The sequence below is a fragment of the Embiotoca jacksoni genome, unplaced genomic scaffold (assembly GCF_022577435.1).
Source record: "Embiotoca jacksoni isolate LCO1_2020_lvr unplaced genomic scaffold, fEmbJac1.0.p SCAF_5, whole genome shotgun sequence".
Taxonomy (NCBI): Eukaryota; Metazoa; Chordata; class Actinopteri; family Embiotocidae; genus Embiotoca; species Embiotoca jacksoni.
Window position 1 is genome coordinate 3,117,296 of NW_027185403.1, and position 27,776 is coordinate 3,145,071.

Sequence of the window (27,776 nt, forward strand, 5' to 3'; positions counted from 1 at the left end):
GAGATACCAACTACATCCCCATGAAGACATCAATGTCAAGATGATCGTGTTATGGATTCCATTGCTTTTTTTTCATCGAGCATGTAAGTGCTGCTTTTTTTCTGGCCAAAAATTCTGTGCAATAGAGATTTTACACACTCCTTTATTTAATGTCTTTGTTTTCATTTAATTCAGATACGCTGGTTCCAATAACAACAGTTCAGCTCGGAGAACCAGTGAATTTGACATGTTCTTTAATCAAATCCAGATCCGTACGATTCCAATGGTACAAGCAGAGCGCCGGGGATAATCTTAAATTAATTGTGACACTCTGGAAATCTACGAGTGAGTTTGGACCAGAGTTTCCTCAGTCAAGAATGAAAGTACATCTTTATGACGGTTTTAGCAACTTGACCATTCTGAGGACAGTCCAGGAGGATGAGGGGATGTATCACTGTACAACCGCAGAGTTCATTGAACCTCAATGGAATGGGACATATTTGTTAGTAAAAGGTAATAATGTGATTTTTTTTTTTTTTTACAGACTTGTGTTTCTATGCACATTTGAAAAAAACGCCAACTGTGTTCCTGCAATTTTTATTACACAGGAAACAGTCAGACATCAAACTACACCGTCACTCAGTGGCCGACAGCATCAGGTCCAGGCCGAGACTCAGCAACTCTCCAGTGTTCAATCCTCTCTGACCCTGAGCACATGAAGTGTCCAGGACATCACAGTGTGTTCTGGTTCAGAGTCGGATCAGATGAGTCTCATCCAGACACCATCTACACTGACGGAAATAGAAATATTGAATGTGACGAGAAATCTGACGCTCAGAAGAGCTGCGTTTATCACTTCTCTAAGAACATCAGCTCCTCTGATGCTGGGACTTACTACTGTGCTGTGGCCACATGTGGAAGGATATTATTTGGAAACATATCTAAGCTGCACCTTGGTAATATTTTGAGTTCAGTAATATAAGAGATACTCAAATTATGTTGATACCATCTTGAACAATACGGCTTTTAAGAAGCACTCAATTTATTGTTTATGAAAACATTAGAATTTTCAAGTGTCTGATTTTTCATGCAAAATTCACTTGTAGTAATTTTACTTTTCCAATCATCTAACCACTGTCTATGACTTTCATTGTTTCTTCCTTTTCATTCTGTTGTAGGATGCATGTTTTCACAGGAGGGCAGTACAGTTAATTTTCTGCTCTGTGCTGTCTTGGCTATAAGTCTGATTGTTATTGCTGTCCTCATTCATGCCATCAAGACAAACAAGAGTGATTCTTGCAAAGGTGAAAGAAGTAATTCATATTTTCGATAGACAATGAAATTTAAATGATGGAACCTTCATTTATTGTTCTGTACTGTAATTTTTTTTGTTATCTAGCTGCTGTTGGCTTGCAGAAAAAACAGGTTGGACAGAAACATCAACAGGTAAAGCACTTTTATTGTTTTTTATCTCATCAAGTCAATAAAGGTTTTGATATTGCTCATATTTTTTTTTTCATATATTTTGTCAGACAGATGAGGACACATGGATTTATTCTGCTGTCATCTTTACCGTGATGAAAGCTGAAAGAAATGCAGTAAAGAATGGGAAAGAAGAGAGAGAGAAGATCTACACTGCTGTCAAGGCTTTGGGGTTGGATTAGACTGTTAACACATGCTTGGTGTTCATTTGCTTTGAATAATCAAGTTGATAAACTAGCTAAAGGGCTTCCTTTATGTTGCAGTACTGTACATACTATACTGTGTATCATCTTAATTCAAATTTGTGTTCTTTTGTTTAAATGTATTTACACAGAATTTATCTTTTTCACGTAAAAATTACAAATAAAACATACTTTCTAGTGCCAAACTGTTGCTGCTGGTGTGATCTGTTTGTCTTTCTAAACACTTACTAACGTCACAGAAATCAGTTCAACATTTAAATTGCGCAAAACGGTTGTTTATCAGGTTTGTAATCTTGTTAACATCACAGGGATTTAAAAATAATTTAATAATGCGATTATTCCTTCAAGCAAAGTATATAACATTCAATATATTTACACTTCAGGATAAGTTTTTTTTGTACAATTTTAATAATGACTGTTACGAACCGATAGCCTGATGTGAAACAGAACACAGACAATTGGAATTCTTACTCCTGGAAGTTATAGCCTCCCTCTGCTCCATGCACGTTACTGTGCTGCGCTTTGTTCACGTGCAACAGGAACACTCTGAACTTTCTGATTCATCCTCGTACGAACAAACAAAAGTTGTCCTGATGTCAGCTTCACATATTTTTGCTGCTCTAAACAAAATCATACTGATTTATTGGACATATTAGTGTCTAACTTTTGTACAGATAAGTAATAACATGTAAACAAACTTGAGGGCAAGCTGTTTTTTCTTTTTTGTTTAAACCTTAAGTTGTAGGTTTTGTTTGTGTAATATCCTACAGAGAATCCGATATATAACATTTCAAATATTCTATAATTTTGGGGCGAATTGTGATGGTCAAATTGATAGAGGAAGGAAACAGGACGTCCGTAAAAAAACAAGCTACCACGTCTGTGTTCACCTGCAGGTTTTGGGGGCCTGTTGTAGGGTAGAAGTGAGAGGAAATGTCACCAAAACCACACAGAAAGTCAAGAGATGTGAAGAACTCAAAGAGACTGTTTTAAAAAGACTGTGAGTCCCCTGCGATAATGGAATTTAAGTAAAGAGCCAGAAAGATTTTTCATCCATTTTTTTAAACGTAATTAATCTCTCTGTTTTAACTTATGTATTCAGATCAATAAAGACCATCAGTCTTTCTGGTCTCACTGCACTTTGTAAAGGACTTCTGCATTTCGGTCATGACAGCAACAAATAAAGCTACTGTGGCAGACAAAAGCTGTGGTGGGCCGTTCCTCCACCCTTTGACCAACCACTGAAGCTGCTTACTCAGATCAGACCTGACTGTGAGCTTCAACCGGATATGAAGTGAGAGAGGAGCTACGAGGCTTCAGCAGACTAATTTTAGGTTTAGTTTGACTTGCTTGTTATTAAAAGTACAAATAGTATCTGATGTATATTCCCTGTGTGTTTCAAAGATACAGTCTACAATTATTTTCATCTGCAGTCTTGAAATATGTCAATTTTAGTGTAATTTTTATTTTAACACCATTTTATTGATTTATTGATTCCACTGCATCACTGCACCATGAAATGGACTAAACAAGCAGTGCTGTCAATTCTATTTGTTGTAACTTTACAGTCAAAGTCCTGGCTTTGCCTAAAAGATCAGTAATAATTGACAAGCAGTGGTCCAGGTTTGAGAGATGAAAAGAGAGAGTGAGACAGGAAGAAAAGCCCCTCATGTTGTCACACCCTTGTACACCCAACCACCTTAAAGCTTGAGTTTCCACGCATCAACAGTGTTTATAAAAGTTGTTTTGTGTCTCAGGTGCAACCAGTGCTGTGCAAACAAAGAAAAGACAGAGTAAAAAGGACACTGTGAAAAATAAACTCCTAATTGTGCATTTTGTTTTGAATAATATGCAACAGTCATTATTTTTCCTGGTCCACCTTCTGTATGTTGTGAGCAGTGAAGCTGTGGACAGGAAACACATTTAACAATCGACCCCGGCTGGGATCAAACCGGTGACGTTGCGCTTATCTGCTAAGAAGGTGTTGTGTTTTACGAACTACTTCATTGTCAGGCCAACATTTTGAGGCTTGTAGTCAACAGTATGTTGAGCCCTTTGAAGGCCACAAACCAAAATGTTCCAGTCTGATAAATGTTGCTGCAGGTTTTAACTATTTCAGCTGCTTTCGCTTTATACCTTGCAAATACTGTACTTGCTCCAGAAATCTACACCAGACCTACATGTTTTTTTATGCCAGAGTCTCTTATGTATTACTTGACTGCATGATATTGTCAGGTGTTCCTGTCACTACTGTAGTGAAGCTGAGTCACTCAGGATTTGTGCAAGTCATTCACTTTTGGTTTTGATTATTTTACTGTAACCAAAAGCATTCTTTTCATGTAGAAAAAAACAACACTGTTTGTATATTCTCTCATGCTGCCTCACTGTCAGGTCTTTGTTCAGGTTTACAAGAGTTTTCTCCCTCACATCGTTACATGGACCAGTTGAGTCAGAAACTTGTGATCTCTTCCGGGTGAATGTGTTTCTGTCATAATGTGAGAGTGATGCTTTGAAGTGAGAGTAGAGGAAGAGGGTGTGACCACAACCACCTGGAAATATTTTTGTAGATGGATATTCTCTGAATATATGATCCCCACAATATAAAATGCTGTTTCAGGTGGAGGATACGTGTGTTCGTCCCAAATAGCTTAACCTGAAAAGTCTAAATCTTCTTGGCAATGTTGTGACCAAGAGTGTTTGGGTTCACATGTAGTTGATCTCTCTGAGAGTTATAGACACTTGAAACAAAAGCTTACTGCTGCTGCTGTTTCATGTGTTTAGGTTAGAAAGATAGTTGGTATTATTTCCACTGTGGTAGTACAGCGAAGCACCAACGTATCAAGTGGCCAATCAGATCATTCTAAAATTGTTCCCTCCCACTTATTGCGAGTACATATTAAGGCAAATCAACGTATGAAATGTTCTAATGTAGATGCAGACACGAGTGGATTAATCGGAAAATGATGATCATATTTCATTTACTGCTGATGCTCAGAGTGGGGCGTAAGTATATAGAGCTTGTTTTCAAATATATATTTCACTTATCATTTCTTGCACTAACGTTTTAGCACATGATATAAAATCTACCTCTCACACTTGTTTTATTTTTATCTTTAGGAAGCGCAGATGATCTCGTCTTTGCAATGAAGACTGTGAGTGTTGGAGATAATGTGACTCTTTCGTGTACTCGTCATCCTAATGCTCTATACCAAGAAACCTTGTATTGGATTAAACTTGGTTCTGGAAATTTGCCTGAGTTCTTGGGAGGAACATATACTTTTGATTACAAAGGTGGTAATAAGACTCCTCACGTTACAACAAAACAAGAACCTGGAACGTACATTCTGCATATTAACAAAGCTGAGCTCAGTGACACCGGTGTGTACTACTGTATAAAAGTCAAGAAGCTTGACATGACATTTGTGAACGGAGCATCTCTGAGAATTAAAGGTAAATCTAATCAAATGCGTGTTTCTACGTATATCGATTATTTTCAACTATTATTTGTCTTAAAAGCTGATCAAAACATGTTTATAATTAGTTTTTTTATTTCCCAGGACCCGAACCAGACATCACTGCCGTCATTCAAGAGCTTCCATCTGATCCAGTCCATCCAGGAATCATAATGACTCTGCAGTGTTCAGTCCTCTCTAACTCTGAAAATAAAACGTGTCCTGGAGATCACCGTGTGTTCTGGTTCAGAGCCGGATCAGATGATTCTCATCCCAGTTTGATTTATGTTCATGGAGATAGTGGTGAAGAATGTGAAAGGAGTCCTGAGCCTCGCTCTGCAAAGAAATGTTTCTATAACTTCTCCAAAAACGTCACATCCTCTGATGCTGGGACTTACTACTGCGGTGTGGCCACATGTGGAGAGATCATTTTTGGGAATGGAAGAAGAGTGGACGTTGAAGGTAACTGCACCACATTTCTATCTAACAATAACACAACATTTGTTCTTACTGAAATAATTATCATTATTGTGTGCCTCTATTTTCCAGCACTCAGCATGTGGGAATTGAAGAAAGCAAACATGGTTCTCATTCTGTTGTCTGTTGCTTTGGCTGCAAGTCTGATTGTTATAGTCTTCCTCATTTACACCATCAAGAACAAGACGTGTGATCGCTGCAACGGTAAATGACATTTCCCACACATCACATCAATCTATCCACTGGTATTTGCCGTTTGTTGCGTGTCAGTTGACCTACAGCGTCTTTCATGTTTATTGTCTCTGTTGCTCTGCAAACAGATGCTGTAACAGCCAGCGGTTATCAGCAAAATCAGCAGGTAACATTTATATCAGGAAATATCATCATATTTTTCTCTCCAAATAGGTAAATAATATCTGCCCGCTCATAACTTTCTTTCTTAATTTAACGTTTTTCCTCAGAGAGGTGAGGACTCATTGATTTATTCTGCACCAACCTTCACCAGGAAGAAGGCCGGCAAAGCAGAGAGAAGAAATATGAATGCAGCAGAGAAAGACACCGTCTACTCTGAAGTCAGTGGTTTTAGGGTTGATTAAAAATTCACGCAGAATTTGTTCAGTTTTTTTGACATTTTGACACAGTGTGGGAAATAATGGTAAAATAGCAATTCCTCTTTGATAAACATGAAGGTGTTTTATGCATCATTTGAATATTTTACTGTTTGCAGTTGTTTTCTGGCTTTCTGAAAGTGTTTCTTTGGCAAAGGGATTTAAATCATTACGGTGCAAAAATATCGACATGTTTGTGACATCCTACAGCATTGTTCATCTCATATACTTCATGGATTAATCAATTCTCTCTTAATTTTTGCTCGTTTGTCTTCCTTGCAATTTTAAGGATATTAACTAAAGCATAACTCTGATAGGTGTTTATACAATTTAAAACCATTTTACTAAATGAAATCAATGTTTGTGTACATCTTTTGCTTCTTTCCTTAAAAGACAAGAATATAAATAAACTTTATATAAAACACAAAACATGTTTACTTCATTCTGAGTTGCATCATTTTCCATGTCTTTACTTTGTTGTTTCACGATTAATTTTTTCATCTATATTAAAGGAGCAACAGCAACAAAATTCCAAAAGACTCCAACAACATTATTTTTTGACTGGACCTCAACAGCAGGTCCAACCCAATACACACACGTGTCACTGACTTACTGAGTGACTGAGTGATTGAGTGATTGTTACATCGTTGTTGGGACAAATGCCACGACTTCCTGCATCCATTTCAATTAATAAGCCCTTATTTCAAATGAAAAGCCCCCACGCTATGTCTAACCATCGCCGTGTATTAGGTTTTGACCTACTCTTGTTAATGCTTACCACCACCAAGGAGGTTATGGTTTTTGTTTGTGAATAAGACAACAGAAAGAGTAATATTGCACTAACCACTGTGGGCCGGCCCAACGTAACCCCTGTCAGCCGTCCCTTTGCAGGTTCAGAGCAGCAAGAAAGCAGAGCTGACTGGGTGAGAGTACACAGGAAGCGTAACACAAAAGGGGTTGAGGCAGATGGCTGCCCACCCACGAGTCTGGTTATGTTTGAGGTTGCTTCTTGTTGATGGGATTTTGTTCTCCCCAAACGAAAGCTTTGGGGGGCCATTTCTACACCTTTTGACCAACTACAGAAGTTGTCTACTCTGATCAGACCTGACTATGAGCTTCAACAAACCAATGCATATGTTATCAAATAATAAACAATACTCATACTTGGTCTTTTTTTGTTTTAATCTTATTCTGATTATGTCAGTGGTTGTTTTTACAATGGATTTGTACAGATTGCAAGTCCATCAATGCACCAAGTGATGCAGCTGTGCAAGACCAGCTTTGTTAGATTAGAATGAGACAGGAAGCAAAGCCTCTCTGCAGCCGCACCTTTGCTTGAAAGCCCAACCACAGCAATGTTAAAGTTTCCACACATCATTGACGTGTCATTGATGACTTTGAATCTGTTTGTTTATAGTTGTTACTCTTGTGATAACAAAAAAAAAACTTTCATTTGAAGCTCAATTTGGAGTCTGTTCTGTAGTTTCCTAAAAAATAAATGAAATATAAAAACTTTCATTAAAAAAAAAAAAAAAAAAAAACTTTAAAAAAACTAGGTAAATAGTTATTTGAATCTTGTGATCAAAAACATTGCTATGAAGCTCAATTCTGGTGCCGTTCTATAAATAATGTTCTAATAAATAATAAATACAGCAATTTCTGATAAACCCATATCGATTTCATCACCGATCACTTTCGGATTAAGCCCCGCCCTCTACAGGTACGGATAAGGATACAGATAATTTAGTTGGTTTAACAAACAGATAATGGTGTACTCACTGGTGTACTAGCTCGTCCCTCGTAACAAGGAGCCAATCAGATTGCTCTGAAATTGCTTCCTCCCACTTGATATGATTACATTTAGGTGAATCATCTTTATTACAGTTTCAATTACAGCAGTCTCAAGTGGATTTATGAGAAAATGCTGATCATATTGAATTCACTGCTGATGCTCCAAGTTGGCTGTAAGTACATGTAGAAAGGTCAGATGTACTGCACATATGTATTTAAAGCATTGTTGTTGTTTTCTGAGGATGAATTAGAAGACAGCGTTTATGATTCTGTGTCTGTTGTTCATCATTGATCTGTTTGGTGTTTTTTTCAGTTTGCACAGATGATCGTCTCTTTGACACAAAGACTGTTCGTGTTGGAGATGATGTGAAGTTGTCATGCGCCAACACAGTTCGGGGAAGCTTATTTTGGATCAGGCCTGTTTCTGGAAACTTTCCTGAAGTCTTAGGACGATCATACAGCTTCAGGAGTGTTCATCATCGCATTAGCACTGATATAGAGAATGGATCATTTCTGCTGTATATTTCAAAAGCAAAACTAAGTGATATGGCAGTTTACTGCTGTGTAAAGGCACTCCAACAAAGTTTTATATTTGTGAAAGGAACATCTCTAATCGTTGAAGGTAAGTACTCCTAAAGAAGCTCAAATTTCTTTAGGTTTCTCAAAACATGGTGAATTTACATACCGTATTTTTCGGACTATAAGGCGCACTTAAAATCTTTAAATTTTCTCAAAAATTGACAGTGCGCCTTATAATCCAGCGCGCCTTATGTATGGTTACTTGTTGTGCTTATTGATCGATTTTATGTGGTACAATGCGCTCAAAAATCTGTCGAAATGTGTAAGTACGACTTTGGTAAGCAACGAAGCCGCTCCGCTCAATGGATATTCGGACCATTATGGTACGCTGTGTCACTACTTGATCGGCCTGTAACAGGAATGTAATGTCTGAACTAAAAGTGCATTCATGTAAGGCAGCCCGCGCCCGGAGTGTCCGTTAGCTGCAACAAACCAATCAGAGAACAGTATTTAGTACGCTTACCCCCTCCACTTTTTAAACATAATACTTACTGTGCTTCAACATTATATTACAGGACATTTGTGTGTACGTAAAAGGACTCCAAAAATGGCACCTGTTAAGAGGCATGCTTACGAAGCGGGTTTCAAACTCCAAGCAATTGGCTACGCTGAGTGAGTGTATTTTTCTGTACCGGTAATTGTTGTTACAACTGAGTTGAATAAAGTTTGATTTACCGGACTATGTTGTTTTGCTTAATGCGCCTTATAATCCGGTGCGGTTTATGTGTGAACATGGACACGTTAATTCACAGTGCGCCTTATAGTCCGAAAAAGACTGTACCTTCATTTCTTCGTTTATGCATGTAAACTTTGTCCCTGCCCAATCTATAATTGATTCTGAAAATGATGAATACTAATCATTTATGATGGCATGGCGTCACCAATTTATGACTTCTATTTTTAAAAACACAATTCTGCTGATTTGCTGTTTACCTCAATTTCCAAATAACAGCTCCTCCCATGTGACCACAGCACAGCAGTAAGTCCCACCTTTTAAGGACAAATAGATTCCACTCCAAGTATTCTCAGTCAAACCCGAGGTTTATATTTTCCGCAGTGTCAGAATTAATTTCCAAATATTTTTTCTGTTTATCTCTCCTTTAAAATACTGAACGTGATACTTTTCAGATAATTCTTATACCACAAGCAGAACTAGTGACTGTGCCACTTATTGCTTGCTTGTAGCTCCAAGGACAAAGACAACCAACCACCCAGAGATAGACAAACCTTTCTCAAAAGACTCAAAACTCAAAAATCTTTATCATTGCAACAAAAGGAGACAGAGGTGATATGCCTCTCAAAGCCCAGAATCACACAATATGTGCAGGAAGTGTGCTTATTCTGTCACAACCAATCAGATGCTTTTTAAAGTCTGACTTATCACAACCGTCTCACCTCCTTTACTCACTGAGATACCAACTACATCCCCATGAAGACATCAATGTCATGATGATCGTGTTATGGATTCCATTGCTTTTTTTTCATCGAGCATGTAAGTGCTGCTTTCTTTCTGGCCAAAAATTCTGTGCATTAGAGATTTTACACACTCCTTTATTTAATGTCTTTGTTTTCATTTAATTCAGATACGCTGGTTCCAATAACAACAGTTCAGCTCGGAGAACCAGTGACCTTGACATGTTCTTTAATCAAATCCAGATCCGTACGATTCCAATGGTACAAGCAGAGCGCCGGGGATAATCTTAAATTAATTGTGACACTCTTGACATCTACCAGTGAGTTTGAACCAGAGTTTCCTCAATCAAGATTCCAAGCACATCTTCACGACGGTTTTAGCAACTTGACCATTCTGAGGACAGTCCAGGAGGATGAGGGGATGTATCACTGTACAAGCGCAGAGTTCATTAAACCTCAATGGAATGGGACATATTTGTTAGTAAAAGGTAATAATGTGATTTTTTTTTTTTTTTTACAGACTTGTGTTTCTATGCACATTTGAAAAAAACGCCAACTGTGTTACCGCAATTTTTATTACACAGGAAACAGTCAGACATCAAACTACACCGTCACTCAGTGGCCGACAGCATCTGGTCCAGGCCGAGACTCAGCAACTCTCCAGTGTTCAATCCTCTCTGACCCCGAGCACATGAAGTGTCCAGGACATCACAGTGTGTTCTGGTTCAGAGTCGGATCAGATGAGTCTCATCCAGACACCATCTACACTGACGGAAATAGAAATAATGAATGTGACGAGAAATCTGACGCTCAGAAGAGCTGCGTTTATCGCTTCTCTAAGAACATCAGCTCCTCTGATGCTGGGACTTACTACTGTGCTGTGGCCACATGCGGAAGGATATTATTTGGAAACATATCTAAGCTGCACCTTGGTAAGATTTAGAGTTCAGTAATATAAGAGATACTCAAATTATGTTGATACCATCTTGAACAATACGGCTTTTAAGAAGCACTCAATTTATTGTTTATGAAAACATTAGAATTTTCAAGTGTCTGATTTTTCATGCAAAATTCACTGGTAGTAATTTTACTTTTCCAATCATCTAACCACTGTCTATGACTTTCATTGTTTCTTCCTTCTCATTCTGTTGTAGGATGCATGTGTTCACAGGAGGACAGTACAGTTAATTTTCTCCTCTGTGCTGTCTTGGCTATAAGTCTGATTGTTATTGCTGTCTTCATTCATGCCATCAAGACAAACAAGAGTGATTCTTGCAAAGGTGAAAGAAGTAATTCATATTTTCGATAGACAATGAAATTTAAATGATGGAACCTTCATTTATTGTTCTGTACTGTAATTTTTTTTGTTATCCAGCTGCTGTTGGCTTGCAGAAAAAACAGGTTGGACAGAAACATCAACAGGTAAAGCACTTTTATTGTTTTTTATCTCATCAAGTCAATAAAGGTTTTGATATTGCTCATATTTTTTTTTTCATATATTTTGTCAGACAGATGAGGACACATGGATTTATTCTGCTGTCATCTTTACCGTGATGAAAGCTGAAAGAAATGCAGTAAAGGATGGGAAAGCAGAGAGAGAGAAGATCTACACTGCTGTCAAGGCTTTGGGGTTGGATTAGACTGTTAACACATGCTTGGTGTTCATTTGCTTTGAATAATCAAGTTGATAAACTAGCTAAAGGGCTTCCTTTATGTTGCAGTACTGTACATACTATACTGTGTATCATCTTAATTCAAATTTGTGTTCTTTTGTTTCAATGTATTTACACAGAATTTATCTTTTTCACGTAAAAATTACGAATAAAATACACTTTCTAGTGCCAAACTGTTGCTGCTGGTGTGATCTGTTTGTCTTTCTAAACACTTACTAACATCACAGAAATCAGTTCAACATTTAAATTGCGCAAAACTGTTGTTTATCAGGTTTGTAATCTTGTTAACATCACAGGGATTTAAAAATAATTTAATAATGCGATTATTCCTTCAAGCAAAGTATATAACATTCAATATATTTACACTTCAGGATAAGTTTTTTTTTGTTCAATTTTAATAATGACTGTTACGAACCGATAGCCTGATGTGAACCAGAACCCAGACAATTGAAATACTTACTCCTGGAAGTTATAGCCTCCCTCTGCTCCATGCACATTACTGTGCTGCGCTTTGTTCACGTGCAACAGGAACACTCTGAACTTTCTGATTCATCCTCATATGAACAAACAAAAGTTGTCCTGATGTCAGCTTCACATATTTTTGCTGCTCTAAACAAAATCATACTGATTTAGTGGACATATTAGTGTCTAACTTTAGTACAGATGAGTAATAACAGAAACAAACTTGAGGGCAAGCTGTTTTTTCTGTTTTGTCTAAGCCTTAATTTGTAGGTTTTGTTCGTATAATATCCTAGAGAGAATCACATATACAGTCTAACATTTCAAAGACTATATAATTTTTTGAGAATTGTGACGTTCAAATTGATAGAGGAAGGAAACAGGACTTCTGTAAAAAAAAAACAAGCTACCACATCTGTGTTCACCTGCAGATTTTGGGGTCCTGTTGCAGGGTAGAAGTGAGGAAATGTCACCAAAACCACACAGAAAGTCAAGACATGTGGAGAACTCAAAAATATTTTGAAAAAAAAGACTGTGAGTCCCCTGCGATAATATAATTTAAGTTAAGAGCCAGAAAGATTTTACATGCATTTTTTTTTAAACGTAATTAATCTCTGTTTTAACTTATGTATTCAGATCAGTAAAGACCATCAGTCTTTCTGGTCTCACTGCACTTTGTAAAGGACTTCTGCATTTCGGTCATGACAGCAACAAATAAAGCTACTGTGGCAGACAAAAGCTGTGGTGGGCCGTTCCTCCACCCTTTGACCAACCACTGAAGCTGCTTACTCAGATCAGACCTGACTGTGAGCTTCAACCGGATATGAAGTGAGAGAGGAGCTACGAGGCTTCAGCAGGCTAATTTTAGGTTTAGTTTGACTTGCTTGTTATTAAAACTACAAATAGTATCTGATGTATATTCCCTGTGTGTTTCAAAGATACAGTCTACAATTATTTTCATCTGCAGTCTTGAAATATGTCAAGTTTAGTGTAATTTTTATTTTAACACCATTTTATTGATTTATTGATTCCACTGCATCACTGCACCAAACAATGGACTAAACAAGCAGTGCTGTCAATCCTATTTGTTGTAACTTTACAGTCAAAGTCCTGCCTTTGCCTAAAAGATCAGTAATAATTGACAAGCAGTGGTCCAGCTTTGTGAGATTAAAAGAGAGAGTGAGACAGGAAGAAAAGCCCCTCGTGTCATTACACCCTTGTTTGAAAGCCCAACCCCCTTAAAGCTTGAGTTTCCACGCATCAACAGTGTTTATAAAAGTTGTTTTGTGTCTCAGGTGCAACCAGTGCTGTGCAAACAAAGAAAAGACAGAGTAAAAAGGACAAAGTGAAAAATAAACTCCTAATTGTGCATTTTGTTTTGAACAATATGCAACAGTCATTATTTTTCCTGGTCCACCTTCTGTATGTTGTGAGCAGTGAAGCTGTGGACAGGAAACACATTTAACAATCGACCCCGGCTGGGATCAAACCGGTGACGCTGCGCTTATCTGCAAAGAAGGTGTTGTGTCTTCCGAACTACTTCATTGTCAGGCCAACATGTTGAGGCTTGTAGTCAACAGTATGTTGAGTCCTTTCAAGGCCAAAAACCAAAATGTCCCAGTCTGATAAATGTTGCTGCAGGTTTTAACTATTTCAGCTGCTTTCTCTTTACACCTTGCAAATACTGTACTTGCTCCAGAAACCTACACCAGACCTACATGTTTTTTTATACCAGAGTCTCTTATGTATTACTTGACTGCATGATATTGTCAGGTGTTCCTGTCACTACTGTAATGAAGCTGAGTCACTCAGGTTTTGTCCAAGTCATTCACTTTTGGTTTTGATTATTTTACTGTAACCAAAAGCATTCTTTTCATGGAGAAAAAAACAACACTGTTTGTATATTCTCTCATGCTGACTCACTGTCAGGTCTTTGTTCAGGTTTACAAGAGTTTTCTCCCTCACATCGTTACATGGACCAGTTGAGTCAGAAACTTGTGATCTCTTCCGGGTGAATGTGTTTCTGTCATAATGTGAGAGTGATGCTTTGAAGTGAGCGTAGAGGAAGAGGGTGTGACCGCAACCACCTGGAAATATTTTTGTAGATGGATATTCTCTGAATATATGATCCCCACAATATAAAATGCTGTTTCAGGTGGAGGATACGTGTGTTCGTCCCAAACAGCTAAACCTGAAAAGTCTAAATCTTCTTGGCAATGTTGTGACCAAGAGTGTTTGGGTTCACATGTAGTTGATCTCTCTGTGAGAGTTATAGACACATGAAACAAAAGCTTACTGCTGCTGTTGTTTCATGTTTTTAGGTTAGAAAGATAGTTGGTATTATTTCCACTGTGGTAGTACAGCGAAGCACCAACATATCGAGTGGCCAATCAGATCGTTCTAAAATTGTTCCCTCCCACTTATTGCGAGTACATATTAAGGCAAATCAACGTATGAAATGTTCTAATGTAGATGCAGACACGAGTGGATTAATCGGAAAATGATGATCATATTTCATTTACTGCTGATACTCAGAGTGGGGCGTAAGTATATAGAGCTTGTTTTCAAATATATATTTTACGTGTCATTTCTTGCACTAACGTTTTAGCACATGATATAAAATCTACCTCTCACACTTGTTTTATTTTTATCTTTAGGAAGCGCAGATGATCTCGTCTTTGCAATGAAGACTGTGAGTGTTGGAGATAATGTGACTCTTTCGTGTACTCGTCATCATAATGCTCTATACCAAGAAACCTTGTATTGGATTAAACTTGTTTCTGGAAACTGGCCTGAATTCTTTGGAGGAACATTTACTTTTGATTATGAAGGTGGTAATAAGAATCCTCACGTTACAACAAAACAAGAACCTGGAACGTACATTCTGCATATTAACAAAGCTGAGCTCAGTGACACCGGTGTGTACTACTGTGTAAAAGTCAAGGATCTTGACATGACATTTGTGAACGGAACATTTCTGAGAATTAAAGGTAAATCTAATCAAATGCGTGTTTCTACGTATATCGATTATTTTCAACTATTATTTGTCTTAAAAGCTGATCAAAACATGTTTATAAGTAGTTTTTTTATTTCCCAGGACCCGAACCATACATCACTGCCGTCATTCAAGAGCTTCCATCTGATCCAGTCCATCCAGGAACCATAATGACTCTGCAATGTTCAGTCCTCTCTGACTCTGAAAATAAAATGTGTCCTGGAGATCACCGTGTGTTCTGGTTCAGAGCCGGATCAGATGATTCTCATCCCAGTTTGATTTATGTTCATGGAGGTAGTGGTGAAGAATGTGAAAGGAGTCCTGAGGCTCGCTCTGCACAGAAATGTTTCTATAACTTCTCCAAAAACGTCACATCCTCTGATGCTGGGACTTACTACTGCAGTGTGGCCACATGTGGAGAGATCATTTTTGGAAATGGAAGAAGAGTGGACGTTGAAGGTAACTGCACCACATTTCTATCTAACAATAATACAACATTTGTTCTTACTAAAATAATTATCATTATTGGGTGCCTCTATTTTCCAGCACTCAGCATGTGGGAATTGAAGAAAGCAAACATGGTTCTCATTCTGTTGTCTGGTGCTTTGGCTGCAAGTCTGATTGTTATAGTCTTCCTCATTTACACCATCAAGAACAAGACGTGTGATTGCTGCAACGGTAAATGACATTTCCCACACATCACATCAATCTATCCACTGGTATTTGGCGTTTGTTGCGTGTCAATTGACCTACAGCGTCTTTCATGTTTGTTGTCTCTGTTGCTCTGCAAACAGATGCTGTAACAGCCAGCGGTTATCAGCAAAATCAGCAGGTAACATTTATATCGGGAAATATCGTCATATTATCAAGTCAATAAAGGTTTTGATATTGCTCATATTTTTTTCATATATTTTGTCAGACAGATGAGGACACATGGATTTATTCTGCTGTCATCTTTACCATGATGAAAGCTGAAAGAAATGCAGTAAAGGATGGGAAAGCAGAGAGAGAGAAGATCTACACTGCTGTCAAGGCTTTGGGGTTGGATTAGACTGTTAACACATGCTTGGTGTTCATTTGCTTTCAATAATCAAGTTGATAAACTAACTAAAGGGCTTCCTTTATGTTGCAGTACTGTACATACTATACTGTGTATCATCTTAATTCAAATTTGTGTCCTTTTGTTTAAATGTATTCATACAGAATTCATCTTTTTCACGTAAAAATTACATATAAAACACACTTTCTAGTGCCAAGCTGTTGCTGCTGGTGTGATCTGTTTGTCTTTCTAAACACTTACTAACGTCACAGAAATCAGTTAAACATTTAAATTGCGCAAAACAGGTGTTTATAAGGTTTGTAATCTTGTTAACATCACAGAGATTTAAATATAATTTACTAATGCGATTATTCCTTCAAGCAAAGTATATAACATTCAATATATTTACACTTTAGGATAAGTTATTTTTTGTTCAATTTTAGCAATGACTGTTACGAACCGATAGCCTGATGTGAACCAGAACCCAAACAATTGGAATACTTACTCCTGGAAGTTATAGCCTCCCTCTGCTCCATGCACATTACTGTGCTGCGCTTTGTTCACGTGCAACAGGAACACTCTGAACTTTCTGATTCATCCTCGTTCGAACAAACAAAAGTTGTCCTGATGTCAGCTTCACATATTTTTGCTGCTCTAAACAAAATCATACTGATTTATTGGACATATTAGTGTCTAACTTTAGTACAGATAAGTAATAACGGAAACAAACTTGAGGGCAAGCTGTTTTTTCTGTTTTGTCTAAGCCTTATTTTGTAGGTTTTGTTCGTATAATATCCTAGAGATAATCACATATACAGTATAACATTTCAAAGACTATATATTTTTTGGAGAATTGTGACGTTCAAATTGATAGAGGAAGGAAACAGGACTTCTGTAAAAAAACAAGCTACCACATCTGTGTTCACCTGCAGGTTTTGGGGGCCTTTTTCAGGGTAGAAGTGAGGAAATGTCACCAAAACCACACAGAAAGTCAAGAGATGTGGAGAACTCAAAAATATTTTGAAAAAAAAGACTGTGAGTCCCCTGTGATAATGGAATTTAAGTTAAGAGCCAGAAAGATTTTTCATGCATTTTTTTTTTAAACGTAATTAATCTCTCTGTTTTAACTTATGTATTCAGATCAATAAAGACCATCAGTCTTTCTGGTCTCACTGCACTTTGTAAAGGACTTCTGCATTTCGGTCATGACAGCAACAAATAAAGCTACTGTGGCAGACAAAAGCTGTGGTGGGCCGTTCCTCCACCCTTTGACCAACCACTGAAGCTGCTTACTCAGATCAGACCTGACTGTCAGCTTCAACCGGATATGAAGTGAGAGAGGAGCTACGAGGCTTCAGCAGACTAATTTTAGGTTTAGTTTGACTTGCTTGTTATTTAAAGTACAAATAGTATCTTATGTACATTTCCTGTGTGTGTTTCAAAGATGCAATCTACAATTATTTGCATCTGCAGTTTTGAAATACATCATTTTTATTGTAATTTGAATTTTAACATGACTTTATTGATTTATTGATTCCACTGCATCACTGCACCAAACAATGGACTAAACAAGCAGTGCTGTCAATCCGATTTGTTGTAACTTTACAGTCAAAGTCCTGCCTTTGCTTAAAAGATCTGTACTAATTGATAAGCAGTGGTCCAGCTTTGTGAGATTAAAAGAGAGAGCGAGGCAGGAAGAGAAGCCCCTCGTGTCGTTACACCCTTGTTTGAAAGCCCAACCACCTTAAAGTTTGAGTTTCCACGCATCAACAGTGTTTATAAAAGTCGTTTTGTGTCTCAGGTGCAACCAGTGCTGTGCAAACATAGAAAAGAAAGAGTAAAAAGGACACAGTGAAAAAGAAACTACTTATTGTGCATTTTGTTTTGAACAATATGCAACAGTCATTATTTTTCCTGGTCCACCTTCTGTATGTTGTGAGCAGTGAAGCTGTGGACAGGAAACACATTTAACAATCGACCCCGGCTCGGATCAAACCGGTGACTCTGCGCTTATCTGCTAAGAAGGTGTTGTGTTTTATGAACTACTTCATTGTCAGGCCAACATGTTGAGGCTTGTAGTCAACAGTATGTTGAGCCCGTTGAAGGCCACAAACCAAAATGTTCCAGTCTGATAAATGTGGCTGTAGGTTTTAACTCTTTCAGCTGCTTTCGCTTTACACCTTACAAATACTGCAGTTGGTCCAGAAACCTACACCAGACCTACATGTTTTTTTTATACCAGAGTCTCTTATGTATTACTTGACTGCATGATATTGTCAGGTGTTCCTGTCACTACTGTAATGAAGCTGAGTCACTCAGGATTTGTGCAAGTCATTCACTTTTGGTTTTGATTATTTTACTGTAACCAAAAGCATTCTTTTCATGTAGAAAAAAACAACACTGTTTGTATATTCTCTCATGCTGCCTCACTGTCAGGTCTTTGTTCAGGTTTACAAGAGTTTTCTCCCTCACATCGTTACATGGACCAGTTGAGTCAGAAACTTGTGATCTCTTCCGGGTGAATGTGTTTCTGTCATAATGTGAGAGTGATGCTTTGAAGTGAGAGTAGAGGAAGAGGGTGTGACCGCAACCACCTGGAAATATTTTTGTTTATGGATATTCTCTGAATATATGATCCCCACAATATAAAATGGTGTTTCAGGTGGAGGATACGTGTGTTCGTCCCAAACAGCTTAACCTGAAAAGTCTAAATCTTCTTGGCAATGTTGTGACCAAGAGTGTTTGGGTTCACATGTAGTTGATCTCTCTGTGAGAGTTATAGACACATGAAACAAAAGCTTACTGCTGCTGCTGTTTCATGTGTTTAGGTTAGAAAGATAGTTGATATTATTTCCACTGTGGTAGTACAGCGAAGCACCAACATATCGAGTGGCCAATCAGATCATTCTAAAATTGTTCCCTCCCACTTATTGCGAGTACATATGAAGGCAAATCAACGTATGACATGTTCTAATGTAGATGCAGACACGAGTGGATTAATCAGAAAATGATGATCATATTTCATTTACTGCTGATGCTCAGAGTGGGGCGTAAGTATATAGAGCTTGTTTTCAAATATATATTTTACGTGTCATTTCTTGCACTAACATTTTGGCACATGACATACAATCTACCTCTCACTCTTCTTTTATTTTAATCTTTAGGAAGCACAGATGATCTCGTCTTTGCAATGAAGACTGTGAGTGTTGGAGATAAGGTGACTCTTTCGTGTACTCGTCATCATAATGCTCTGCACAAAGAAACCTTGTATTGGATCAAACTTGTTTCTGGAAATTTGCCTGAGTTCTTGGGAGGAACATATACTTTTGATTACAAAGTTGTTAATAAGACTCCTCACGTTACAACAAAACAAGAACCTGGAACGTACATTCTGCATATTAACGAAGCCGAGCTCAGTGACACCGGTGTGTACTACTGTGTAAAAGTCGATGATCTTGACATGACATTTGTGAACGGAACATCTCTGAGAATTAAAGGTAAATCTAATTAAATTTGTGTTTGTATGTATATCGATTATTTTTAACTATTAGTTTTTCTTAAAAGCTGATCAAAACATGTTTATAATTCGTTTTTTTATTTCCCAGGACCTGAACCAGACATCACTGCCGTCATTCAAGAGCTTCCATCTGATCCAGTCCATCCAGGAACCATAATGACTCTGCAGTGTTCAGTCCTCTCTGACTCTGAAAAGAAAACGTGTCCTGGAGATCACCGTGTGTTCTGGTTCAGAGCCGGATCAGATGATTCTCATCCCAGTTTGATTTATGTTCATGGAGGTAGTGGTGAAGAATGTGAAAGGAGTCCTGAGGCTCGCTCTGCACAGAAATGTTTCTATAACTTCTACAAAAACGTCAGATCCTCTGATGCTGGGACTTACTACTGCGGTGTGGCCACATGTGGAGAGATCATTTTTGGGAATGGAAGAAGAGTGGACGTTGAAGGTAGCTGCACCACATTTCTATCTAACAATAATACAACATTTGTTCTTACTGAAATAATTATCATTATTGTGTGCCTCTATTTTCCAGCACTCAGCATGTGGGAATTGAAGAAAGCAAACACGGTTCTCATTCTGTTGTCTGTTGCTTTGGCTGCAAGTCTGATTGTTATAGTCTTCCTCATTTACACCATCAAGAACAAGACGTGTGATCGCTGCAACGGTAAATGACATTTCCCACACATCACATCAATCTATCCACTGGTATTTGCCGTTTGTTGCGTGTCAGTTGACCTACAGCGTCTTTCATGTTTATTGTCTCTGTTGCTCTGCAAACAGATGCTGTAACAGCCAGCGGTTATCAGCAAAATCAGCAGGTAACATTTATATCGGGAAATATCGTCATATTATCAAGTCAATAAAGGTTTTGATATTGCTCATATCTGTTTCATATATTTTGTCAGACAGATGAGGACACATGGATTTATTCTGCTGTCATCTTTACCATGATGAAAGCTGAAAGAAATGCAGAAAAGGATGGGAAAGCACAGAGAGAGAAGATCTACACTGCTGTCAAGGCTTTGGGGTTGGATTAGACTGTTAACACATGCTTGGTGTTCATTTGCTTTCAATAATCAAGTTGATAAACTAACCAAAGGGCTTCCTTTATGTCGCAGTACTGTACATACTATAATGTGTATCATCTTAATTCAAATTTGTGTTCTTTTGTTTAAATGTATTCATACAGAATTCATCTTTTTCACGTAAAAATTACAAATAAAACACACTTTCCAGTGCCAAACTGTTGCTGCTGGTGTGATCTGTTTGTCTTTCTAAACATTTACTAACGTCACAGAAATCAGTTCGACATTTAAATTGCGCAAAACAGGTATTTATAAGGTTTGTAATCTTGTTAACATCACAGAGATTTAAAAATAATTTACTAATGCGATAATCCATTCAAGCAAAGTATATAACATTCAATATATTTACACTTTAGGATAAGTTATATTTTGTTCAATTTTAACAATGACTGTTACGAACCGATAGCCTGATGTGAACCAGAACACAGACAATTGGAATACTTACTCCTGGAAGTTATAGCCTCCCTCTGCTCCATGCACATTACTGTGCTGCGCTTTGTTCACGTGCAACAGGAACACTCTGAACTTTCTGATTCACCCTCGTTCGAACAAACAAAAGTTGTCCTGATGTCAGCTTCACATATTTTTGCTGCTCTAAACAAAATCATACTGATTTATTGGACATATTAGTGTCTAACTTTAGTACAGATAAGTAATAATGGAAACAAACTTGAGGGCAAGCTGTTTTTTCTGTTTTGTCTAAGCCTTAAGTTGTAGGTTTTGTTTGTATAATATCCTAGAGATAATCACATATACAGTATAACATTTCAAAGACTATATATTTTTTTGAGAATTGTGACATTCAAATTGATAGAGGAAGGAAACAGGACTTCTGTAAAAAAAACAAGCTACCACATCTGTGTTCACCTGCAGGTTTTGGGGGCCTGTTGCAGGGTAGAAGTGAGGAAATGTCACCAAAACCACACAGAAAGTCAATAGATGTGGAGAACTCAAAAATATTTTGAAAAAAAAAGACTGTGAGTCCTTTGTGATAATGGAATTTAAGTTAAGAGCCAGAAAGATTTTTTATGCATTTTTTTTTAAACGTAATTAATCTCTCTGTTTTAACTTATGTATTCAGATCAATAAAGACCATCAGTCTTTCTGGTCTCACTGCACTTTGTAAAGGACTTCTGCATTTCGGTCATGACAGCAACAAATAAAGCTACTGTGGCAGACAAAAGCTGTGGTGGGCCGTTCCTCCACCCTTTGACCAACCACTGAAGCTGCTTACTCAGATCAGACCTGACTGTCAGCTTCAACCGGATATGAAGTGAGAGAGGAGCTACGAGGCTTCAGCAGACTAATTTTAGGTTTAGTTTGACTTGCTTGTTATTAAAAGTACAAATAGTATCTGATGTATATTCCCTGTGTGCTTCAAAGATACAGTCTACAATTATTTTCATCTGCAGTCTTGAAATATGTCAATTTTAGTGTAATTTTTATTTTAACACCATTTTATTGATTTATTGATTCCACTGCATCACTGCACCATGAAATGGACTAAACAAGCAGTGCTGTCAATTCTATTTGTTGTAACTTTACAGTCAAAGTCCTGGCTTTGCCTAAAAGATCAGTAATAATTGACAAGCAGTGGTCCAGGTTTGAGAGATGAAAAGAGAGAGTGAGACAGGAAGAAAAGCCCCTCATGTTGTTACACCCTTGTTTGAAAGCCCAACCACCTTAAAGCTTGAGTTTCCACGCATCAACAGTGTTTATAAAAGTTGTTTTGTGTCTCAGGTGCAACCAGTGCTGTGCAAACAAAGAAAAGACAGAGCAAAAAGGACACTGTGAAAAATAAACTCCTAATTGTGCATTTTGTTTTGAATAATATGCAACAGTCATTATTTTTCCTGGTCCACCTTCTGTATGTTGTGAGCAGTGAAGCTGTGGACAGGAAACACATTTAACAATCGACCCCGGCTGGGATCAAACCGGTGACGTTGCGCTTATCTGCTAAGAAGGTGTTGTGTTTTACGAACTACTTCATTGTCAGGCCAACATTTTGAGGCTTGTAGTCAACAGTATGTTGAGCCCGTTGAAGGCCACAAACCAAAATGTTCCAGTCTGATAAATGTTGCTGCAGGTTTTAACTATTTCAGCTGCTTTCGCTTTATACCTTGCAAATACTGTACTTGCTCCAGAAACCTACACCAGACCTACATGTTTTTTTATGCCAGAGTCTCTTATGTATTACTTGACTGCATGATATTGTCAGGTGTTCCTGTCACTACTGTAATGAAGCTGAGTCATTCAGGATTTGTGCAAGTCATTCACTTTTGGTTTTGATTATTTTACTGTAACCAAAAGCATTCTTTTCATGTAGAAAAAAAACAACACTGTTTGTATATTCTCTCATGCTGCCTCACTGTCAGGTCTTTGTTCAGGTTTACAAGAGTTTTCTCCCTCACATCGTTACATGGACCAGTTGAGTCAGAAACTTGTGATCTCTTCCGGGTGAATGTGTTTCTGTCATAATGTGAGAGTGATGCTTTGAAGTGAGAGTAGAGGAAGAGGGTGTGACCACAACCACCTGGAAATATTTTTGTAGATGGATATTCTCTGAATATATGATCCCCACAATATAAAATGCTGTTTCAAGTGGAGGATACGTGTGTTCGTCCCAAATAGCTTAACCTGAAAAGTCTAAATCTTCTTGGCAATGTTGTGACCAAGAGTGTTTGGGTTCACATGTAGTTGATCTCTCTGAGAGTTATAGACACTTGAAACAAAAGCTTACTGCTGCTGCTGTTTCATGTGTTTAGGTTAGAAAGATAGTTGATATTATTTCCATTGTGGTAGTACAGCGAAGCACCAACATATCGAGTGGCCAATCAGATCATTCTAAAATTGTTCCCTCCCACTTATTGCGAGTACATATTAAGGCAAATCAACGTATGAAATGTTCTAATGTAGATGCAGACACGAGTGGATTAATCGGAAAATGATGATCATATTTCATTTACTGCTGATGCTCAGAGTGGGGCGTAAGTATATAGAGCTTGTTTTCAAATATATATTTCACTTGTCATTTCTTGCACTAACGTTTTAGCACATGATATAAAATCTACCTCTCACACTTGTTTTATTTTTATCTTTAGGAAGCGCAGATGATCTCGTCTTTGCAATGAAGACTGTGAGTGTTGGAGATAATGTGACTCTTTCGTGTACTCGTCATCATAATGCTCTATACCAAGAAACCTTGTATTGGATTAAACTTGGTTCTGGAAACTGGCCTGAATTCTTTGGAGGAACATTTAATTTCAAATATGAAGGTGGTAATAACACTCCTCACGTTACAACAAAACAAGAACCTGGAACGTACATTCTGCATATTAACAAAGCTGAGCTCAGTGACACCGGTGTGTACTACTGTGTAAAAGTCAAGGATCTTGACATGACATTTGTGAACGGAGCATCTCTGAGAATTAAAGGTAAATCTAATCAAATGTGTGTTTCTATGTATATCGATTATTTTCAACTATTATTTGTCTTAAAAGCTGATCAAAACATGTTTATAATTCGTTTTTGTATTTCCCAGGACCCGAACCAGACATCACTGCCGTCATTCAAGAGCTTCCATCTGATCCAGTCCATCCAGGAACCATAATGACTCTGCAGTGTTCAGTCCTCTCTGACTCTGAAAATAAAACGTGTCCTGGAGATCACCGTGTGTTCTGGTTCAGAGCCGGATCAGATGATTCTCATCCCAGTTTGATTTATGTTCATGGAGATAGTGGTGAAGAATGTGAAAGGAGTCCTGAGGCTCGCTCTGCACAGAAATGTTTCTATAACTTCTCCAAAAACGTCAGATCCTCTGATGCTGGGACTTACTACTGCGGTGTGGCCACATGTGGAGAGATCATTTTTGGGAATGGAAGAAGAGTGGACGTTGAAGGTAACTGCACCACATTTCTATCGAACAATAATACAACATTTGTTCTTACTGAAATAATTATCATTATTGTGTGCCTCTATTTTCCAGCACTCAGCATGTGGGAATTGAAGAAAGCAAACATGATTCTCATTCTGTTGTCTGGTGCTTTGGCTGCAAGTCTGATTGTTATAGTCTTCCTCATTTACACCATCAAGAACAAGACATGTCATCGCTGCAACGGTAAATGACATTTCCCACACATCACATCAATCTATCCACTGGTATTTGGCGTTTGTTGCGTGTCAGTTGACCTACAGCGTCTTTCATGTTTATTGTCTCTGTTGCTCTGCAAACAGATGCTGTAACAGCCAGCGGTTATCAGCAAAATCAGCAGGTAACATTTATATCAGGAAATATCATCATATTTTTCTCTCCAAATAGGTAAATAATATCTGCCCGCTCATAATTTTCTTTCATAATTTAACGTTTTTCCTCAGAGAAGTGAGGACTCATTGACTTATTCTGCACCAACCTTCACCAGGAAGAAGGCCGGCAAAGCAGAGAGAAGAAATATGAATGCAGCAGAGAAAGACACCGTCTACTCTGAAGTCAGTGGTTTTAGGGTTGATTAAAAATTCACACACAGAATTTGTTAATTGTTTTTTCGACATTTTGACACAGTGTGGGAAATAATGGTAAAATAGCAATTCCTCTTTGATAAACATGAAGGTATTTTACGCATCATTTGAATATTTTACTGTTTGCAGTTGTTTTCTGGCTTTCTGAAAGTGTTTCTTTGGCAAAGGGATTTAAATCATTACGGTGCAAAAATATCGACATGTTTGTGACATCCTACAGCATTGTTCATCCCATATACTTCATGGATTAATCAATTCTCTCTTAATTTTTGCTCGTTTGTCTTCCTTGCAATTTTAAGGATATTAACTAAAGCATAACTCTGATAGGTGTTTATACAATTTAAAACCATTTTACTAAATGAAATCAATGTTTGTGTACATCTGTTGCTTCTTTCCTTAAAAGACAAGAATATAAATAAACTTTATATAAAACACAAAACATGTTTACTTCATTCGGAGTTGCATCATTTTCCATGTCTTTACTTTGTTGTTTCACGATTAATTTTTTCATCTATATTAAAGGAGCAACAGCAACAAAATTCCAAAAGACTCCAACAACATTATTTTTTGACTGAACCTCAACAGCAGGTCCAACCCAATACACACACGTGTCATTGACTTACTGAGTGACTGAGTGATTGTTACATCGTTGTTGGGACAAATGCCACGACTTCCTGCATCCATTTCAATTAATAAGCCCTTATTTCAAATGAAAAGCCCCCACGCTATGTCTAACCATCGCCGTGTATTAGGTTTTGACCTACTCTTGTTAATGTTTACCACCACCAAGGAGGTTATGGTTTTTGTTTGTGAATAAGACAACAGAAAGAGTAATATTGCACTAACCACTGTGGGCCGGCCCAACGTAGCCACTGTCAGCCGTCCCTTTGCAGGTTCAGAGCAGCAAGAAAGCAGAGCTGACTGGGTGAGAGTACACAGGAAGCGTAAAACAAAAGGGGTTGAGGCAGATGGCTGCCCACCCACGAGTCTAGTTATGTCTGAGGTTGCTTCTTGTTGATGGGTTTTTGTTCTCCCCAAACGAATGCTTTGGGGAGCCATTTCTACACCTTTTGACCAACTACAGAAGTTGTCTACTCTGATCAGACCTGACTATGAGCTTCAACAAACCAATGCATATGTTATCAAATAATAAACAATACTCATACTTGGTCTTTTTTTGTTTTAATCTTATTCTGATTATGTTAGTAGTTGTTTTTACAATAGATTTGTACAGATTGCAAGTCCATCAATGCACCAAGTGATGCAGCTGTGCAAGACCAGCTTTGTTAGATTAGAATGAGACAGGAAGCAAAGCCTCTCTGCAGTCACACCTTTGCTTGAAAGCCCAACCACAGCAATGTTAAAGTTTCCACACACCATTGACGTGTCACTGATGACTTTGAATCTGTTTGTTTATAGTTGTTACTCTTGTGATAAAAAAAAAAAAAAACTTTCATCTGAAGCTCAATTTGGAGTCTGTTCTGTAGTTTCCTAAAAAAAAAAAAACTAAAAAAAAATCAAAACTTTCATTAAAAAAAAAAAAAAAACTTAAAAAAAAAACTAGGTAAATAGTTATTTGAATCTTGTGATCAAAAACATTGCTATGAAGCTCAATTCTGGTGCCGTTCTATAAATAATTTTCTAATAAATAATAAATTCAGCAATTTCTGATGAACCCATATCGATTTCATCACCGATCACTTTCGGATTAAGCCCCGCCCTCTACAGGTACGGCTAAGGATACAGATAATTTAGTTGGTTTAACAAACAGATAATGGTGTACTCACTGGTGTACTCGCTCGTCCCTCGTAACAAGGAGCCAATCAGATTGCTCTGAAATTGCTTCCTCCCACTTGATATGATTACATTTAGGTGAATCATCTTTATTACGGTTTCAATTACAGCAGTCTCAAGTGGATTTATGAGAAAATGCTGATCCTATTTTATTCCCTGCTGATGCTCCAAGTTGGCTGTAAGTACATGTAGAAAGGTCGGATTTACTCCACATACGTATTTAAAGTATTGTTGTTGTTTTCTGAGCATGAATTAGAAGACAGCGTTTATGATTCTGTGTCTGTTGTTCATCATTGATCTGTTTGGTGTTTTTTCAGTTTGCACAGATGATCGTCTCTTTGACACAAAGACTGTTCGTGTTGGAGATGATGTGAAGTTGTCATGCGCCAACACAGTTCGGGAAAGCTTATTTTGGATCAGGCCTGTTTCTGGAAACTTTCCTGAAGTCTTAGGACGATCATACAGCTTCAGGAGTGTTCATCATCGCATTAGCACTGATATAGAGAATGGATCATTTCTGCTGTATATTTCAAAAGCAAAACTAAATGATATGGCAGTTTACTGCTGTGTAAAGGCACTCCAACAAAGTTTTATATTTGTGAAAGGAACATCTCTAATCGTTGAAGGTAAGTACTCCTAAAAAAGCTCAAATTTCTTTAGGTTTCTCAAAACATGGTGAATTTACATAGCGTATTTTTCGGACTACAAGGTGCAC

At 37.7% G+C, this 27,776-nt stretch overlaps 6 protein-coding genes and 1 long non-coding RNA gene across 7 annotated transcripts; all 7 read left to right on the forward strand.

Annotated features, from left to right (window-relative positions):
• Nucleotides 1-17: 17 nt before the first annotated feature.
• Nucleotides 18-1,840, forward strand: LOC138211437 (uncharacterized). Its single transcript, XM_069171326.1, has 6 exons — nt 18-83; nt 175-492; nt 588-935; nt 1,158-1,283; nt 1,379-1,425; nt 1,512-1,840. Exons 1-6 carry the CDS (start codon nt 41-43, stop codon nt 1,641-1,643), a joined length of 1,014 nt encoding a protein of 337 aa, XP_069027427.1. The 5' UTR covers nt 18-40; the 3' UTR covers nt 1,644-1,840.
• A 2,784-nt stretch (nt 1,841-4,624) lies between these two features.
• On the forward strand, nt 4,625-7,128 carry LOC138211561 (uncharacterized). The gene is made up of 7 exons (XM_069171516.1): nt 4,625-4,667; nt 4,782-5,114; nt 5,222-5,578; nt 5,666-5,797; nt 5,914-5,951; nt 6,055-6,165; nt 7,093-7,128. Exons 1-7 carry the CDS (start codon nt 4,625-4,627, stop codon nt 7,126-7,128), a joined length of 1,050 nt encoding a protein of 349 aa, XP_069027617.1.
• A 1,701-nt stretch (nt 7,129-8,829) lies between these two features.
• On the forward strand, nt 8,830-10,927 carry LOC138211562 (uncharacterized). The gene is made up of 3 exons (XM_069171518.1): nt 8,830-8,848; nt 10,155-10,472; nt 10,569-10,927. Exons 1-3 carry the CDS (start codon nt 8,830-8,832, stop codon nt 10,925-10,927), a joined length of 696 nt encoding a protein of 231 aa, XP_069027619.1.
• A 231-nt stretch (nt 10,928-11,158) lies between these two features.
• Nucleotides 11,159-11,728, forward strand: LOC138211622 (uncharacterized). The gene is made up of 3 exons (XR_011179344.1): nt 11,159-11,264; nt 11,360-11,406; nt 11,493-11,728. It is a non-coding gene; the product is annotated as an uncharacterized lncRNA (long non-coding RNA).
• A 2,891-nt stretch (nt 11,729-14,619) lies between these two features.
• LOC138211564 (uncharacterized) lies at nt 14,620-16,162 on the forward strand. Its single transcript, XM_069171520.1, has 6 exons — nt 14,620-14,659; nt 14,774-15,106; nt 15,214-15,570; nt 15,658-15,789; nt 15,906-15,943; nt 16,031-16,162. The coding sequence occupies exons 1-6, from the start codon at nt 14,620-14,622 to the stop codon at nt 16,160-16,162; spliced, it is 1,032 nt and encodes a 343-aa protein (XP_069027621.1).
• Nucleotides 16,163-19,340: 3,178 nt separating this feature from the next.
• On the forward strand, nt 19,341-20,704 carry LOC138211566 (uncharacterized). Its single transcript, XM_069171521.1, has 5 exons — nt 19,341-19,647; nt 19,756-20,112; nt 20,200-20,331; nt 20,448-20,485; nt 20,573-20,704. The coding sequence occupies exons 1-5, from the start codon at nt 19,341-19,343 to the stop codon at nt 20,702-20,704; spliced, it is 966 nt and encodes a 321-aa protein (XP_069027622.1).
• A 3,403-nt stretch (nt 20,705-24,107) lies between these two features.
• Nucleotides 24,108-27,435, forward strand: LOC138211567 (uncharacterized). Its single transcript, XM_069171522.1, has 6 exons — nt 24,108-24,186; nt 24,294-24,650; nt 24,738-24,869; nt 24,986-25,023; nt 25,127-25,237; nt 27,379-27,435. Exons 1-6 carry the CDS (start codon nt 24,150-24,152, stop codon nt 27,433-27,435), a joined length of 732 nt encoding a protein of 243 aa, XP_069027623.1. The 5' UTR covers nt 24,108-24,149.
• The last annotated feature ends 341 nt before the right edge of the window (nt 27,436-27,776 follow it).